At 36.8% G+C, this 17782-nt stretch overlaps 1 protein-coding gene across 3 annotated transcripts in view; it reads left to right on the top strand.

Annotated features, from left to right (window-relative positions):
- The window catches only part of LOC136244096 (uncharacterized), a 64500-nt gene that overhangs the window by 9269 nt on the left and 37449 nt on the right, over positions 1–17782 (top strand). For all 3 annotated transcript variants that reach the window (XM_066035627.1, XM_066035616.1, XM_066035621.1), the window contains 2 exons: positions 4209–4561; positions 12696–13052. In XM_066035627.1, coding sequence (XP_065891699.1) covers positions 4225–4561; positions 12696–13052 — 694 coding nt within the window. In that variant the 5' untranslated portion in view covers positions 4209–4224. The remainder of the gene's footprint in view (positions 1–4208; positions 4562–12695; positions 13053–17782) is intronic.

Below are 17782 nucleotides of genomic sequence, written 5' to 3'. Positions count from 1 at the left end.
CTTTTGTGGGCCACACCCACTTCAATATATTGAAAAATTGTAATACCGGGTTTACACGAAGCCACACCCAATTGCTGTTTGTAAACTCACAGTAACTACGTAGAACCAAAACCCACCGACTGATTTTAGATTGTAAGCTTACCGGCTTAGTTATCACAAAACTACTCGTTTACTCAACACGAATCGAACGCTCAAAACGTCTCGTTTGCTCGCTCGCCTGAGACTACCTGAAACATAGCTCTTATTTGCACGCCTTGGCTTTAATTAATCCGGGTCACATCCGGGTCAAATCTAGGTCAGTGGGTCATCTGGGTCAGCAGTAGTGACCTAGATTCAACACTAGTGTGGGTGATAAAATCACCACGAGTTATACGTAGTGTGTTATAGTAGAACCTTCTACTGGCAAAACTTTAACAAATGCCTTTGAAATCACAATTACGGCGTTCAAGAGCAGGTTGTGATCATACGAGTCAGTGATGGATATCAGGCAATTGAAACTATGCTATACAATGTATAGCTGTTCAAATACCAGCTACAGTAATACATGCATTATATGCCAGGTGATATGTTTTAAATGATCCTCTACTTCTTTTCAATGTTCAAGTGACTACAACTGTAGGTTATTAGTTGGTTGTAATGTTAGCTGTAGCTGGCAAGATGGTGTTTTTGTTTTTGGTCATTGAGTTGAATCTGAAACCCCCTCTGAAAATTTCTAGATCCGTCACTATAAATGGTTACACTTCAAGTATAAATAACTGCACCACTAAGCAGTAAACAATCTGCTGATACTAGCCATCTTGACTAGTCATTAAAATGCGGAGTAATCCGGACAAGCCTTTGTGGGAACATGCATTAAAATGTTTGTGGTAACTAATTGTCTGGGTGGTGTAATAGAGGCAGGTATCCAGGTAGAGATGTGTTTTCATACTAACACACTAGCTATTTGTCATACTGTAGTTTATCATCATTTCTGAATAACTGAACTAAGAAATTTGTATACACAGTGAATGTAGAATCAATGTTGGCTCTTCAAGGTACAGATAAATTGATATTATTACAACTATTGCTAATATGCCAGTTACACTTCATTATAGTATCGTGATTCAGTATCGTATCGAACAGTTTATTGATGGTGATATGCGATACACAAAATGCACTGTGTCGCAGAACACTACTGTCTAGCACTAAACTACTCAGCTGAAACTTTGGCAACCTATTCCTTAATTAAGAACTGTAGATTATACTGAGTTTGAATCTGGAAATTGTGCAGAATACAAACTGTATGTGGGTATTTACTGTGTGAAATTTGGAATGGAAAGGGTACAGTGACTGACTACCTGATTGATTTTGTTTACTTGAGTGATGTTTATAAAATTGTCCAAAGGATCTACAGTACCACTTAAATGTAACTTAGTCTTGTGAGACTGTGAGCAATTAAAAAACTTGCTAATTAAAGGGTGTGGCATCTGTTTTCCCTGCTACTATTTATCCCAAATGAATTGGAATAAATACTCGCAAATGAAATAGGTGTCGTGCCCTTTAATTAGCAAGTTTGTTAATCACTTGCACTCTCATTAGATGACGTTGCATTTGAACAGTACTGTATTACAAAGTACCGGAGATGTAGAATGGCTTGACTGACCACATTGTATGCATTATTTTATAGAAAGACTGTCTTACATAATATTATCAAGGATATATATTTTTTTCCATTACAAGTGTACTGTGAAATCAGCAGGAAATTTCTGTCTGACATTTGATTATGTGTAAACCAAGTTTATAGTCAACCATCTTAGTCATACAGCCCTTGTTATCAAGTGCCCTTGTTTGTTTTATTCTACTCAACATTCCTTGCATTACAACATTAGCCTATGTAGACATAATAATTGAAGTGATAAGTAGGATGGGAATAAGTTAAGTGGTTAGTGCTAAATATAGCTCTGCCAAAAATAGCAATAGTACTCTTTCCTGTTAGACAGAAGTTATTTTGTTAGTGCACATTTAGCCTCCCACAAGCTTAATCACATGTTAGTCTAGTTAAGACATTTGTCTTATTTTTACCCGTACTGAAAATGACATGACAGAAGTAAACATGTTTTAGTTATGCACATGTTTCTATCTCCCTGTATTCACTGGCTTTAAGCCTTCTCACAGAACCTTAGTGGGATAGCATCCGCAAAATAGAATAATTCTTTAAGCCTTTATTTGAGAATTTGTGATCGAACAAATTATTATGTTGAAATGACTATAATAAAATTGTTAGTAGGCACTTTGTGAATGACAAGCTTTCTAAAATCTATTGTATACTGCAACTCTGCTATAGAGTTAATCAGTTGAGGGGGGATAACAATTTGTACTAACATCACCAGGTGACCTTCATGTGAACTGTTACAACCACAAGTATTAAGAACTCTACATTCGATTAGGGATCATAGAAAAAAGTAGGGAAACAAGGGAGGCTGCCTACACCTGTAGATACAGTATACCTTAATCCCTAATTCACGACAGTCTATACTCATGACTGAATTAGGGATTAAATGTCCACTAGTATAGGTGACTTCTTGCTTCCCTGCTTTTTTTCTATGATCCCTAATCGAACTTAAAATTCTTAATTTTCCTTATACTTGATATATGTGACCAGATCTGCGAAAACCCTACACAATTCCGCAAGCCTAAATTTTGAATTATAAAGCATTGAATACATTGGGTGAAATACTTGCGTATTATTTTTAAAAATCCATAAATTTTTGAACGCCTTTTTCTTAGTAAAGGAAGGAACTAACAATAAAACCCTGGATATCATCTTATTTGCCTGCTCAAGAGAAGTTGGAAAATCTTTGTTTCGGTGCAGTAGACCTAAGGATACAGACGTTATGAACATTTGTTTACGTCACATCAAAGAGATCATACGCAATCGATTTTTCTTCACGAATTGTGTCTTTGTATGCAGTGAAGAAGGGTGAGTAAAAGGAAAACATACCAGTAATTGATTCCCCTATTCATGGCGAACACGATGGTAAAAATTGTAGCTCCGTACCTTGATTTGTTGGTAAGTTACAACTGTTTTTGTAGGCGCCTGTAATTTATTTCCCTGTACTTGCTGTACAAATCGATTTTTCTGTTGTTACTACTTTGTAGGGCTGTAACTCTTAGAGTTACTGGCATATGAGGCTGAAACTTTGCCAGAGGATACACTTGGCTAAGTAGATTATAAATATGTAATAAACAGGAATTTGAAAAATGCACAATTGTGTCGGGTTTTTGCAGATCCAGTCACATATAATATTTAATTTAATTTGACTGGTGAACCCACACATACCACATCAAAAGAAAGAATGGCACCAAAGTGAATGTTCCGTCTGAACATGCGTCCCAACTATTAATACTGACTCAAACATGAAGTAGCTATTATGCTTTGCTTTCAACTATGTTCAGCCTGTAACACAGCACTACAAATGAAGAACAGTACGAGAAGTACTTCTGCAATCAATCCAGTCTCTATGAAGATACCATTTAGAAACGTAGGAAGCCAACGAGCTACTGCGAATTGACACCTTGAGTTGTCAGCAAGAAGAAATGGGACACAAAGGAGGACAAAGGTAAGTTGATGATGTGTGTACTGCAATATGCCAAAAGGCACTTGTCGGGCTGAAGTGATGTTGAACAGTGAAAAAAATCACGCTCGTATCCTTAGCCATTATTGAGTTATGCTTGTATGAAGACAATAGTCAGTCAGTCAGTCAGTCAGTCAGTCAGTCAGTCAGTCAGTCAGTCAGTCAGTCAGTCAGTCAGTCAGTCAGTCAGTCAGTAGAAAAGTCCACTAAGTAGAATATATCTTTAAACTTTTGTAGCAACGTTTTCAGGTTGTACTGAAAGCACTTTTGGGGTTGGTTTTACCTAACAAATACTGCCAAGGCACCATGAAGGTATTGTGAGGCTGGTTTTAGGGTGATATTTTTGGCCAGAAAAGCCCAAACCTTCATGATCCCTAATATACAGCACTACCATACTGTATGATATTGTAACTTTTATGCCATGATGCTATTGCTGTGCAAATGTCAAACCCTTGTTGATTTTTCAATTGCATGGCTATTCAATGCAATATGATGGGAAATGTTTTGTAGCCACATGCACAGTTTTTGTATACCCAATCACATTTACTATTGCTGTACAACACAGTAAATTCAATTGCTATATCTTGGTTTCAGCATATACAAGTAAAGTATGGAGAGCACATCAGCAGTCAACATACTTGAGCGCTACTATCAAGGAATTATGTATTCATTGCCAATGAGAGATGTTGAATTCTTAGGTAAATTACAAAATCGTAATCTTCTACCTAAAGCAATTGAAGATATACTGGAATCGCTTGACAAGTCTACGGAAAGGGCATCATATTTTCTGGATAACGTTATCAAACCTGAACTACAAAATGACAGTACCCACACCTGTTTAGATGTGCTCCTTGAAATAATGATGGATAGTGGTTATGATAACATGGTAGAGTTAGCTACTAAAGTTAAATCAGAATTGCCTGCATTTACCAGTGAACCATGTGCAGGTAATCTTTATGTGTAGTGTGATTATACATGTTAGGCTATTGAGTGTTTTGGTATGGTGTATACAAATTAATGTAGATGAATTGCTTATTTAAGCAAGAATTTAGATTTGATGAAGTACTTATGAAAGAATACAAGAGGGGATTTTTTTGAAGAATTGTTATAAAAATCGGTCAAATTTGTCCACATGCTAGCTATGTGGTATTGTTTTGAATAATACTCATATAAGAAAATATTATCATCCTTCTCTTTGCATGCATGGCCACACCACATTTTGTCTTAGTCACTGAGGGTCATGTACAGTCAAATCCCAACTTGTTATGGGTGAGTTGTAAATTCTTTGACATCATAAATGCTTTCCTAGAAGGGGAATATATGGTATATAGTGCCAGTGGGGGAGGGTGTGAAAAGGTAACTACGATAAATCATCTATGTAAGCAATACTGGTTTGGTTGATGCAGTTAGGGAGGGGTGCGCAAAGTGCACTGAGCATGTGTAGCATATTGTAGATAAGGAGTCTGAAAAAAGCTTTATACGTACTTATCAAAAGACTGGATCTAGAAAACTTTGCAATTGTGAAGTAAATTTAAAAAATAAAAATAAAGAAAATCGATAATCATAAGATTGGTGACTTAAAGCCAAATGGTGGAGTGTTGAGAAAAAAATCACGAGGTTGGATTTTGAGTCAAATGGCTGGCTGTGAAACAAGTACGTATTTCAAGAGCATAAATCTTTAAATTTCAAGAGGAGGCAAGAAGCTTCCAAGGAGGCTACCCTCCCCCAAAATATATCCTGACAAGTCTCTCAGTGAACAGTAATAATAGCTAAATTTTAATTTGCTTAAGGGATAACCTGAACTGATTCTAACCATTCGTTTCCTAGTGTGTGTGTGTGTGCGTGCGTGCGTGCGTGAGTGAGTGTGTGTGCTGCGTGCGTGCTTGCGTGTGCGTGTGTGTAATTTTAACTTGCTAACCTGGTGACAATTGGGAGAAGCAGCCCACCCATCTGTGGGTACTTACTATTAACAGATGAAGCAAATTTCATCTACCACATGTTTTAGGTGCCTCCGTAAGACATGGTATCACTTTTTGTAATTAACTACTCCTGGTCTTCTCAGGAAGATTTGCCTGCATTAACTCAGAGCACCAGAGTAAAGCTGTGCTTGTTTGTTGGGTAGGTGTGACCAGGCTAGCACAATATGCTGAAGGCTTTATAGTGCTTTGTGTGTGTGTGTGTGTGTGTTGTGTATGTACAAATGTGTATGTACATGTGTGCATGTGCACGCATTTGTGTGTGTGTGTGTGTGTGTGCTTGTACATGTGTGTGTATCTGTGTGTGCATGTGTTCTGCATGTGTGTGTGTATGCGCGTGTGTGTGTGTGTGGGTGTGTGGGTGGGTGCGTGGGTGTCTGTATTTAGCGGATCACGGATCAACGGATCACGGATCGGCGGATCACGTGATATGCATGCTCAACTCGATTTTGAGCACTGGGAAATATTTATACCCTAGTGTAACATACAGCATACTGTAGAATTTATATTTTATCCACAGGTAGGAAGCCTGAAGAGATTTCAATCGATACTATAGAACTATAATAATTAGAGCGCGCGCATATTAAAAATTTAACACACGTACAGAGTAAGATTATTTTAATTCACCTTAAAACAGAATCACTGATGTATTCTTTACACCAACACAATATTCAATAGACTAGTTCTGTATTGCAAAAACAAACGACAAAGGATACGCTAGCGCACTCACGTGTGAATAGGCTTCTAATATGTTGGCGTGTATCCTTTGTCTTTTGTTTTTGCAATACAGAACTAGTCTATTGAGTATTGTGTTGGTGTAAAGAATACATCAGTGATTCGGTTTTAAGGTGAATTAAAATAATCTTACTCTGTACGTGTGTTAAATTTTTAATACGCGCGCGCTCTAATTATTATAGTTCTATAGTATCGATTGAAATCTCTTCAGGCTTCCTACCTGTGGATAAAATATAAATTCTACAGTATGCTGTATGTTACACTAGGGTATAAATATTTCCCAGTGCTCAAAATCGAGTTGAGCATGCATATCACGTGATCCGTGATCCGTTGATCTGTGATCCGCTAAATACAGACACCCGTGGGTGCGTGCGTGCGTGCGTGCGTGCGTGCGTGCGTGCGTGCGTGCATGTATAATCTCAGCTGCATTGTCTACTCTTGGCATGTGTTATTGAAATCACATTTAACTTTACAGTATTTGTTTTATTCTACCTTGAAATGACATAATTTTTATGTGTAGATATACGTACAGATAGGCACCAATTTTTCGTATGATTATCTTTCAATTTTTTAGTGTTAAAGAATCTCGTCTCAGATATTTTCTGCCACACTTCCTAATAAATGTACACTTTATGGATAATTAATAAGTGGTTGAACTATAAACTATAATTTTTTGCTTGTCATAATGCATACCGCAGAGCCGGGTTGTTAATCACATGTATCTATTAAAGGCATGTTATTTGTCAAGCACATACACATTTCTTGTAATTAACCATGGATGATAAGCTCACATGGCAGAATGCGACGATAAATCTACACACACAAGAAACGGCAAGAAAAGCTGAAAGTACTGAAAAATTAATGTCTCTTCAAATGCTTACGTCTCCCTTCACTATGTATACAGCAAATCAGCCATCTGGATAGTGGTAATCTTTTTCATCACGAAGGAGTTCACCCAGAAATGGAGTCAAATATCCTTACATACTAGTGTGGTGACCTGCACAAACTAAAAACTACTCTATTACAATGTAGTGATTCCGTGTTACACTCACCTAGTTATTCATTGGGCATAAGCGTCTAACAGATAGTGTGATTTTACTAAAAGTTTTCTCTGAAAATTATAAGCACATGTGCTTAAAAACCAGACTTTGTGGTATCAGAAAAGGTCAACATACTCTAATAGAACAGTCAGCTACCTGATTGCTCTATTAGAGTTACTGACTGTTCTATTTGAGTATATCGATGTTTTCTGTGATTTGTATTTTGACAAGCAAGGATTTATAGTATGGTACAAGTATTCTGCCTATTGTGCTAGCATTATGCTCACTACTTTCAGACACCTATTGTGCTCAACATTATTCCAACATTATTGGTATGTCCCTAATCACTGTTGTTATAAGTAGAAATGCATTAATTTTGCTGGCAAATTTTTTGATATAATTGGTGGGTAAAAGCATGAGCAAAATATGGGCATATAGTAGGTAAATTTTAGTAGGTCACAGTTTGCTTGAAAAAGACCAGGATACTCTAATAGAACAGTCATACCCAGGAAAATACAGGGGCCTGGTAATTTTTTTTGAGTGTACTGTCAAACTGCCAGTACAACACAGATTTTGTCCTGTCAAAACATAAAAATGTACTGGTACCCAGTATTAAGCTTTTCAGTACTAAAGATGTAGTCATGCCAAAAGTAATGTAACCATGTTATAAATTAATGTAACACACTGTTTCTAGTCCAGTACAACAGTCTTTTATGAAACTTCATGCATCCCACAAGTCAAAGGTAACACTGGATAACATGGTTTTAAATACATTTTGCACATTCATAGCTGACTAGTACAAGTAGGCTGGTGTCAAACCTCACTGTTTTGGCTTGAGGCAAAACTTGTGGCCACAAACTATAAACAAACTGCTTAATTAAATATTGCTGCCTTTGTAAGGCTGCTCTCCAGCAGTAGTGTAGCATTCTGTCTGAATTATCCAGCCACAGTGTCCGGACAACAATAAAATTAACCAGCCATTGTACAATATTGACCGGAAATTGGCTGATTGTCGAACGTTATTTCGATCCCTGACATATCAGTAATACATATGATATGCACATGTGACCCGCTGAAGAAAACACAGCATAATTCTGTTTTTAAGATAAATTGTATTGAAATACATTGAAACGCGTACTAAAAATAATAATTACACAAGTTTAGTGAACAGTGAAACAATACTTTATTAGATACATATTGAATTCACCTCTTCATGTAGAATAAGAAAAATCTTTGTTTTGTTTCTGATACCATGATGTAAATGGAAATCATGTGTACTTGTTGAACTGGTTGTAAAACAAAACTTTATTATTGCCATCTAAGTTTGAACAACCTTCTTAATTGAAAGCATGGGTGGATATTAGGCAACAGGTGGTCCTTACCAGAACTCAATAAGACACACTGTGAAGAAGTTATCAACCATTTTCTGAAGGTATGTAATGAGTTGTTTTCGCGTTTTGTGACAGCTTGTGTTCACAGTGAGTTTTGGCCTTGTACTTTCGCCAAAGGGAAAAACCGTAGGTACTGTTTTATTCCTTATCACATCGTGGATAGAATGGTACAAATTGTGTAGCCTTAGTACGTACTGTACAGAAGTTACAGTGCTTTGTTTACAGTCATGCTTTACAGCTGAAATATTGGCCTATTCGTTTTCAGTGCACTTTAATTAATAATTGTGTGCAGCTTTAAGGATCAATTGTGTTTGTACACACTGACATTAAGCTCAAATCAATGAAACCTATACAGCACTGGACTCACCTGTTTATGGAGAGTATGAAAATCTTTCACACAGCAAAGGATATGTGAGTTATAGGCGCTTATTTACGATGCGGTAAAAATAGTGTTCACTGTCGTCATTTCTTAGTTGGAATGGCCTTCTTCTTTGTCAACATGGAGGAGTACAGGGAAATCACTATGCATTTATTGCTTTGCCAGTTCATGGTGCACAGATTGAACCAAGTCCCATCTTCGTAGCTTGTTTCAATCGTATGTTATGATCGATTATCTAAGTGTCTGAAATTTGTATACCGTATTGTTGCTGTACAAATTGAATTTATTACTGTTCCAACTGTCAAGCACTATAACTCCAAGATCATTCATCGCAAAAGGCTTAAACTTTGGCTATCCACTCTTTTGTTACTATAGATTACAGATGTGCAATAAAATGGAATTCGAGGAATGTGCAAAAATACCCGGTTTTTGCTCAGCCGGTCACATATACAAATGTATGATGAATTTTATTTTTTTATTGAAAGATAAAAAGTTTGTGTTATTGTACAATCACAATTGTGACCGGACCTGCGAAAACAGGGCACGTGGGAACAAACTACATGTTGTCACACTACTGGTCATATCTCACTACTGGAACAGAATATTTGCATTTTGTAACTTGGATCATAAAGCCAATTAAATGCTTAATAACAGTAGAAAACTGCATTGCCATAGCATAACGGCACAAAAGGGTATGAGTGGTGAAAGTATGAAAAAGTAAGCAAAAATCATGTGCCCACATGCCCTATTTTTGCAGGCCCAGTCACAATTTGTATCTTACATATAATATCACAATAAAAGGTCTCAATTATTGAAGGTATTATTACACTGATAATCACAGTAAGTGATATGGTCAAAAATAGTCATACGTAGCTATAGCTAATTCAATAATTTCAAGCTCACCAGTACTGTAGCTCCCAAGGTTTTCTTTAGTGATTATGTAAGCAATATCCATTTTTCTTTTAATCTTCAACCTGGCAGCCTTGCTAAGGTAGGCTTGAGCCATTGCCCTTACAATTGGTGGATATTCCATCAAGCTACTGGCTGCCTCCTTGGCCTCCAATGCCATTGCTCACTTGTGGCTATTGGTTGCTGTGTGATCATTGAAGGTCAAATCACAAATATTGGTCGTCCCTTCAGTAAAGGCCAGCCTATAGTGTCGCATTGAGCAGAGCTTATCATTAAACTTATGACAAACTTCACATTGTTGCATGGTCACATGCTCCTGATCACCAGACGCTGTTTCAAACCGCAGCCATTATCATCTGAAGACTTTTAATCATTTCCGAAACCAACTTCTCCACTGTTTTCTTTGCTACCACATGCTTCTTAGTGCTTCTGCAACCATTGCTAGCAGTATCTTCACAGGCTCTCTTTTGTCTGGACAAATTGTCCAGATAAATAGAAACTTATTCAGACATTCCGTGTATTGTCCAGGTTGTCGAACGTTATTTCGAGCACTGATTATGAACAAACTATAAAGCTTGCTTCAAAGTTCACCACCATGATTTATGTCCAAGTGTACAGGCAGTAACCAAGAGCTGTAATTCTGCAATATTTGTAGCTTAGGGTTTGAAACAAGGGCATTTTTTGCTATTAGTTTGATATACAAGGCTAACACATTAAAAAGCAATAGCAACCACTTATAAATTAGATGTGTTGTTTACTGATGAGAGGTGAGTTTTTAGTATAAATTTTAATAGCATTTTATATTTCCTGGAGTTTTGTCAACACTACAAACTTGCTAAATAACAACGCTTAATTTTATATATTTCAATGGTAGGCATTATTTAAAATATAGTGGTTTTTTAATAAGAGAATTTTCAACTAGAGTGGGGACCATACCACATCGATGAAAGTACTGAAACAAGCTGCAGTAATGCACGATATTAAATCACAGTAAAACAATAAGAAGTGTTATATCCCTACTATGCTCAAGATACCATAATGGAAATGCACAGTAGGGATATAACACTTCTTATTGTTTTACTGTGATTTAATATCGTGCACTACTCCAGCTTGTTTCAATACTTTTATCGATGTGCTATGGTCCCTACTCTAGTTGAAAATTCCGGTGTACTTATTTTGTTAAGATTTTTTGTAAAGTAAAATATTATGACTGGTAAACCCATGCATACCGTATTAAAAGAAAGAAATGGTGCCACATGCCTCAGCAACCAATTATCCTTTGAATAGTGAAGTATCCATTACCCTTCATTGTCAGCTACATAATTATGTTCAACCCGTCACACAACATTACGAATCAAGAACTATTCGAAAAACACCACTGCAATCAAAGTACCTACTATGAAAAATGAGGATGATTTCCATTATAAAGGGAAGCCATCATATATACACTACCTCCAAATCAACACCTTTCACTGTCAGCAAAGATGAATGGGATACAAAGGAGGATACTGATAATATGTCCATGAAGAATGTATTGTACATAGTGTGGCATGCCAAAAGGCACGTGTCCAGCTGAAATGATGTCACACAGTGAAAAAGTCAAGCCCATAGCCTTAGCCGTTATTGAGTTATGCTTGTCTGAAAGCATCAGTCAGTCAGTTACTCAGTCAGTCAGTCACTAGAAAATTTTGTTTTACAATTTAAAAAAAAATTCTGTAGCAACTTGTTGAAAGCATTTCAGGTCTATTTGAAGCTTGTTTGGGCTTAGTTTTACCTAATCAATACTTACTCATCGTTGTCAGGGAAATTTGAGGCTGATTTTTTATGTGATGTTTTTCATGGGCCATGTCCATATCCTTGTGGTCCCTACTATACAGTGCCATCGTACTGTGTAATTAATGGTATAACAGTTGACTTAAAATATGGAGCATAAATTAATGAATTTATGGAAGGAAAAGTATGTGAAAAAAATGAAATAGACTGATTTCTAGTTATGGCCTATACTTAAGACCAGGCATTTATGTCCCTAATGTGCTGAAAACTCCCTGGCAGACATTTTTTGAATGTAGATTTTATGCAAGAAAATACGGTACACTACTGGTGCATTTTCTATGGCTAATCTCTTCGATATTACCATGTGCTTTTAATTGCAAGCTAGGTAGTTTCACTGTTGTTACTATTTTGAAGCAAAGTTGGATTTAAGTGGTATATACATACCGTCAGGAGCTTATCAGCTGCTGAAGGCAGCGAAGGACCATGAAACTTACGCTGCCTGCCAAGTGCCATCACAATTCAAATCAATTGCCGATTAGTTTCCACATAAGGAAAATAAAATCTTGTTATTTGAAGCCATATACGAAATTGCAAGTGACCAGTGACACGTGGTGAAGGTAGAGTTGGCTGAATTTTCCTCGAGGTCTTTCTCTTCTTCGATAGTGGTGAACTCGTCTCTACTTCGTACAGTTAGAACGTCATTTGGGCATGACGTAAAAACAAGCACAGTGACATAATTTGGATTGTCATGGAACTCAGTTTCATGTTCCTTCGTTGCCTTTGGTGGCTCATAAGCCCCTAATACCATGCATGATTTATTCATGTGTATGCAATTTTTTTTACTGCATGTGCATTATGATATTATTGTTTATTACCAGAATTATACATGGACAAGAATGCAGCTCTTGAATTGCTGAATTATTGCTATCACATATTAGCATCATCTTTACCAATGGATGACAACAATTTCGTAGCAGTGCTGAGCAATTGTGGATTGCTTCCTGGTAACACAATTACTTCACTGGAATCATTGTCTACATCTAAAGAAAAAGCATCATATTTTTTGAATAATGTTATTAAACCTCAGCTAAATGAAAATGATATCACTTGCTTTGGTAAACTGCTAGCAGTCATGGTTAGTAGTGACAATGGTGGTCTGAGAAATTTAGCCGCAATGATATCGTCAGCGGCAACAGTTAAATCACAAATGCAAATTAAAGCAAAACAACAAAAAAGTAAGTTTGAACATGTTTGCTCACCATTATCATTCTAATGATATGTATGCAGTTGACAATTGTTGCAGAGGATAAAAGTACTTAGGGCCTAAACAGACTTGAATACAGACATTCATCAGCTAAAGTTCACAAATGTTTTGAACTTTTAAATGGAACTGATGATACATACCATATATGTACAAATTTTTAGGTATGTAATTTTCACAGATTGACAAATCTCAGAATCTTTACAGTTTTATCTTTAGTGAACCACTTGTTTTATCTCAGGCTATCTGTTTTTGAGGTATGTAATTTTCACAGATTGACAAATTTCCTGGTTTTATCATCTGTGAATCACTTATTTTTCACTCTGGCTATTAGCACAGGGCTAGTTTTGATAGTCATTAATTTTGGAGGATGAAAAATTTCAGACAACTTAGCAACCACAAAATCTATGTCCCTCAAAAATGTGTACACATATGGTAGTTTAATTACAGCTTGTTTAAGGGTGCTCTGTACAGTTTGCATAAGGCTTCCCAAGTCACATGGCGAAACAGGTTATCTTTTATATTGATGGAAATGTTATGGTCATAAATTAGTCTGTGGCTTATTACTTAATTTTTAACACCTGTGCATTAGGAAACAGGCACACCCCTTGCTATTCTATACCTAAAATAGAACTAGTCTGTCATTTTTTACCCAAAAGGTATGAAAATTTTGGATGAGTTACTGTAGTAATTTTGCTAAAAAAGAGCGCTTGCAATTTTTATAGCAACTTTGGTTGACAAATAGCATGGAAGTGAAAAGAAAGATTGGTTGCAGTGTCAAACTGAAAGTTGAGTATCTGATGATTGAGAAGCTAAAAGACAAAACTAAAAGTGCACAATAGTTTGTACTGTTTTTTATAGTGTATCATGGAAGTATCAAGGCTCTAGTGTGTAAACTGTAAGACTAGTTTTAGTTTAAAGGGAAAATTATAACTCGCATTCTACAGCAAATTAGCGATTGGGTTTGGACTAAAGTGTGCTCTAGTGTTAGCCTTTATCCAGTAAGAAAGTACAGTGTATTTGCCCAAACCATTTGTGAGTTATGATAATTTCACGGGAGCCGTACACGCACTGTACAGAGCACCCTTAATACAAATTCATAACACCAAGTTTTACTGACTCAGTACTTTTACAGAGAAAACTTTAAGTGAATACCACAAGTAAAAGCTACTGATGACTACCTGGTTTTAAAAGCATTTTACTACTACTCTAATACACTCTTTAGACAAGTGTGTGGCACTGCCTAGAAACATAAAAAGCACTCAGTTTACTTAATGAATGGCTTATGTTCACCACAAGCCATTAGCACTTAAAATTAATTGTGACCGGGTCTGGGAAAACTGGTCGTATCGCCCATGGTAGCAGATTTGATTTTTCATGAAGAAAACAAAGCTACATTAATATACAATCAAATTTCCTGCTTTCGTTGGTTGCTTTTTCCAAGCACAGTGGCAATTCGTACTAGCGGTCTGGGGTCCAATGGAGCTCTGGCCAGCCTGGGGATAGCTGTGTGTGGCTGTACAGCTCCATGGTGTTAACTAAAAACCTGCGCTGTAAATGTCCTTTCATTTTTGCCAGTTTTGATATGACCCGAATGGCTCATAACTTGTCCTATTTCATCCCTACGCCTTCCTTTTTAATTTTAAAAATAGTCCCTTGCCCACCTCTGGCCCCCGCCATCCACCCTTTTTGTAGCTTGCCTGGTAGAGTCAACATCGTTTTTAAAACTATTTAAATAGCAGGAAACTTAAATGTTGGTTACTTCTACTGTAGATGCTTTTGAAAATAAGAAATTGGTATAAAACATGTGAAAATTACGTATACGTAGTTTCAACCATTGGAGAGCTACAACACACTGAATACTTAAAACCGGCATTTCTCAATACTTTTAAATAGGCGATAAGACCTGTTTTCTCAGACTGGGTCAAAATTGTGAAATACCTTATATCTGGTACATCATCATTATGTTGCTACACAACATGATTGATATACAGTACATAGTAAGTTGTTGGTTAGCTAAATCACTATCTAATTATAGCACACTGTATAGTTAAAATTGTTAACTCGTATTTGAACGCTGAAGGAACCTTTGAATTTACATAAGATTGTTTGAGCCCTATTTTATACTAAGTATTTGTATTATGCCTCTGCCTCTGCCTCCATATTCTGCCTAGAGAATTGGAATTGTTCAGTAAGCATTTGACAGTGAAACCTGTGTATTAGGGACACCTTGAGACCAATCAAAGTATCCTGATTAATAAGGTTTTCTAATTTTCTAGGTAAGTTTACATCCTAACAGACACTTTGGGACCAATTGTGCAGGTATCCACATTTTTTAAGTGTCCTAATTAATAGTTCTGTAATTACTACATGTTATGCCACTCATTTTAATATAATGATGGTATCATTAAACCGATCGGCATTAACATCACATTGCAGCCATTTCTTGCCTGCCACCTTTGATTTTGCAACCTTTTTATCCTGGGGGCTGCACCCTTTTTCACAGTTTGGCTGTATTGGTATAGATACAGTAGAACTTACTGGATGACGACTTCCCGTTTACTTCCCGTTTACTTGTCTTGTTTCCTCACAGGAACAAAATTGCAGAAATTTTATTTGTGGTTTATATGTCTACATATTTGAAATATTTTGTGGTTCATAATTAAAACTAAAACAAAATTATCCCTTGCATTTTTACAGGTTGAATGCATACCTCTCTACAGACATACATACATAGCTGAACTTTCTATAGGGTGACTTGTTTGTACCTGAACTCTCTACTTGTTGACTTGATATAATATTGGCTAGGACCTGGCCAATTATGCTGACATAATTTGTGACCTAATTTTAGAAAACGACTATATACACACAATTATCAAAATTCATTTTATTGGTTCTTTGTTGTCTACAGGGACAAAGGAATGGATTAGCTAAGTTTCATCTTCATAAGATAAACAGTGTAGGAAATACAGCAGTAGACACCTGGACAAGCGAATAAATCAATATGTACAGAAGACATCAAGAAAATAATCTACAGGCGCTTACATAAACTATCATAACTTACTGATACAATGGTGTACAGAGCTGAATCTTTGCCCATTGTATTTGCCATGAATTTGTATATCCATCAAGGTATAGTTTTAGTCAAAGATATTCTTTTGTGATCCGGAAGGAAGGTGAATTCATTGAAGAAAAATCGTCATAAATTATTTCGTCACCACAACGTAAACAAATGTCCATAACTCAGAAACCCATCTGTGTATGAAGATGAAACAAGGATTGTTGAACTCCCTATGAATAGGGGAACACGATCATACCCAGGATTTATCCACTGGAGTGTCAATTCACCAACCAGCAAGGCGAAAAGAACTTGCATAAATTTTTTCTGAAGCTTGTGTTTTTTTTTACCCATTGTTTTTGAATGTGTTGTATTACAAAAGTACTATTGTGCGTATACCGACAGTTTTCTAAAATTAGGTCACATTTAGAACATAATAGGTGACCAAAATCATCTTAGCATAATAGGGATGATATTTGAGAATTTAATTGAAATGCACAATATGCATGCCTGAAAGAAAGATCACTGCCAAAATGTATCACTCTCTAGAATTCCTATGGATCAAGACACACGGTAGTGTGTCGTGCGGCCCAAGAAGCCGGCGCGTAACACCCGTGAGTATATTGACAGGAAGAAAGAAAACGCAATTTTCGCACCTCCGTAGCTCTGTGCTTCCTTGATGAAACAAGACGATTTTTGCTGTGGACATGCCCTCCAACTGCAGCACTCCACATTCCAAATTTGAGCAAAATCGCTTTGCGCGTTCCCGAGATATGCGACTTCAAAAATTGGCTCAGTTTCTTGGTTTTTTTCTTCTTCTTATTTTTCTTTTTCTTGTCGCACACTTACAAAAACTGCTATAAAACTCGAACGCCATATCCGATTGCCTTGAAATTTGGCACACAGAAGGGGGATATAAAGGCGCATCTCGGTACCAACTTTGGCTGGAATACGATAAACAGGCAAAGAGTTATGAGCGATTATTCACAAAAAATAACACCAATATGTTGTCACGCCTACAGAGTAAACCGCGTATAGGAAGAAGCTGAAAATCGGTGGGTGAATAGGTTAACTATTGAACCGCAAACCTTTTGTGGTTTGAAAGAAATCGAGCTAAAAACCAGGAAGATACAACGAAAAAACCAACAGTATGTAACAATTACGCAATCGAGATTAGCTAATAAAAAACGACTGCTTGCCACGCCTACCAGATAAACCGCTTGGGTTAATGCTTTGAAAATCGTTGTACAGATGGAGTAATCATCTTAGAAAGGCTCATCAATGGTGTAGAAGAATCAGACTTAAAGCCACGGAGTTATAACACGAAATCCAACTTGGTGCAGCAAGTGCGAGATCGAGATACTCTAATAGAGCAGTCATCCTAATAGAGCAGTCACCCTGAAGAGAATTCAAGAGATCAGCTAGAAATAAGAAACCTGTATAGGGATCAGCTACACACAAGTCACCCTGTAGAGAGATCACCTAGAAGAAGTTACCCTGTAGGGAGTTCATGCAACTATGGAAAGAGATAGTTCAACTAGAAAAACTCACCTTGTAGAGTTCAGCTACAAAGAAACCACCATGTAGAGAGTTCAGCTACAAACAAATCGCCCTGTGGAGAGATCAATAGAAGAAGTTACCTTGCA

The sequence above is a fragment of the Dysidea avara genome, chromosome 2, assembly GCF_963678975.1.
Source record: "Dysidea avara chromosome 2, odDysAvar1.4, whole genome shotgun sequence".
Classification (NCBI taxonomy): Eukaryota; Metazoa; Porifera; class Demospongiae; order Dictyoceratida; family Dysideidae; genus Dysidea; species Dysidea avara.
This window is presented reverse-complemented; position numbering and strand designations above follow the sequence as displayed.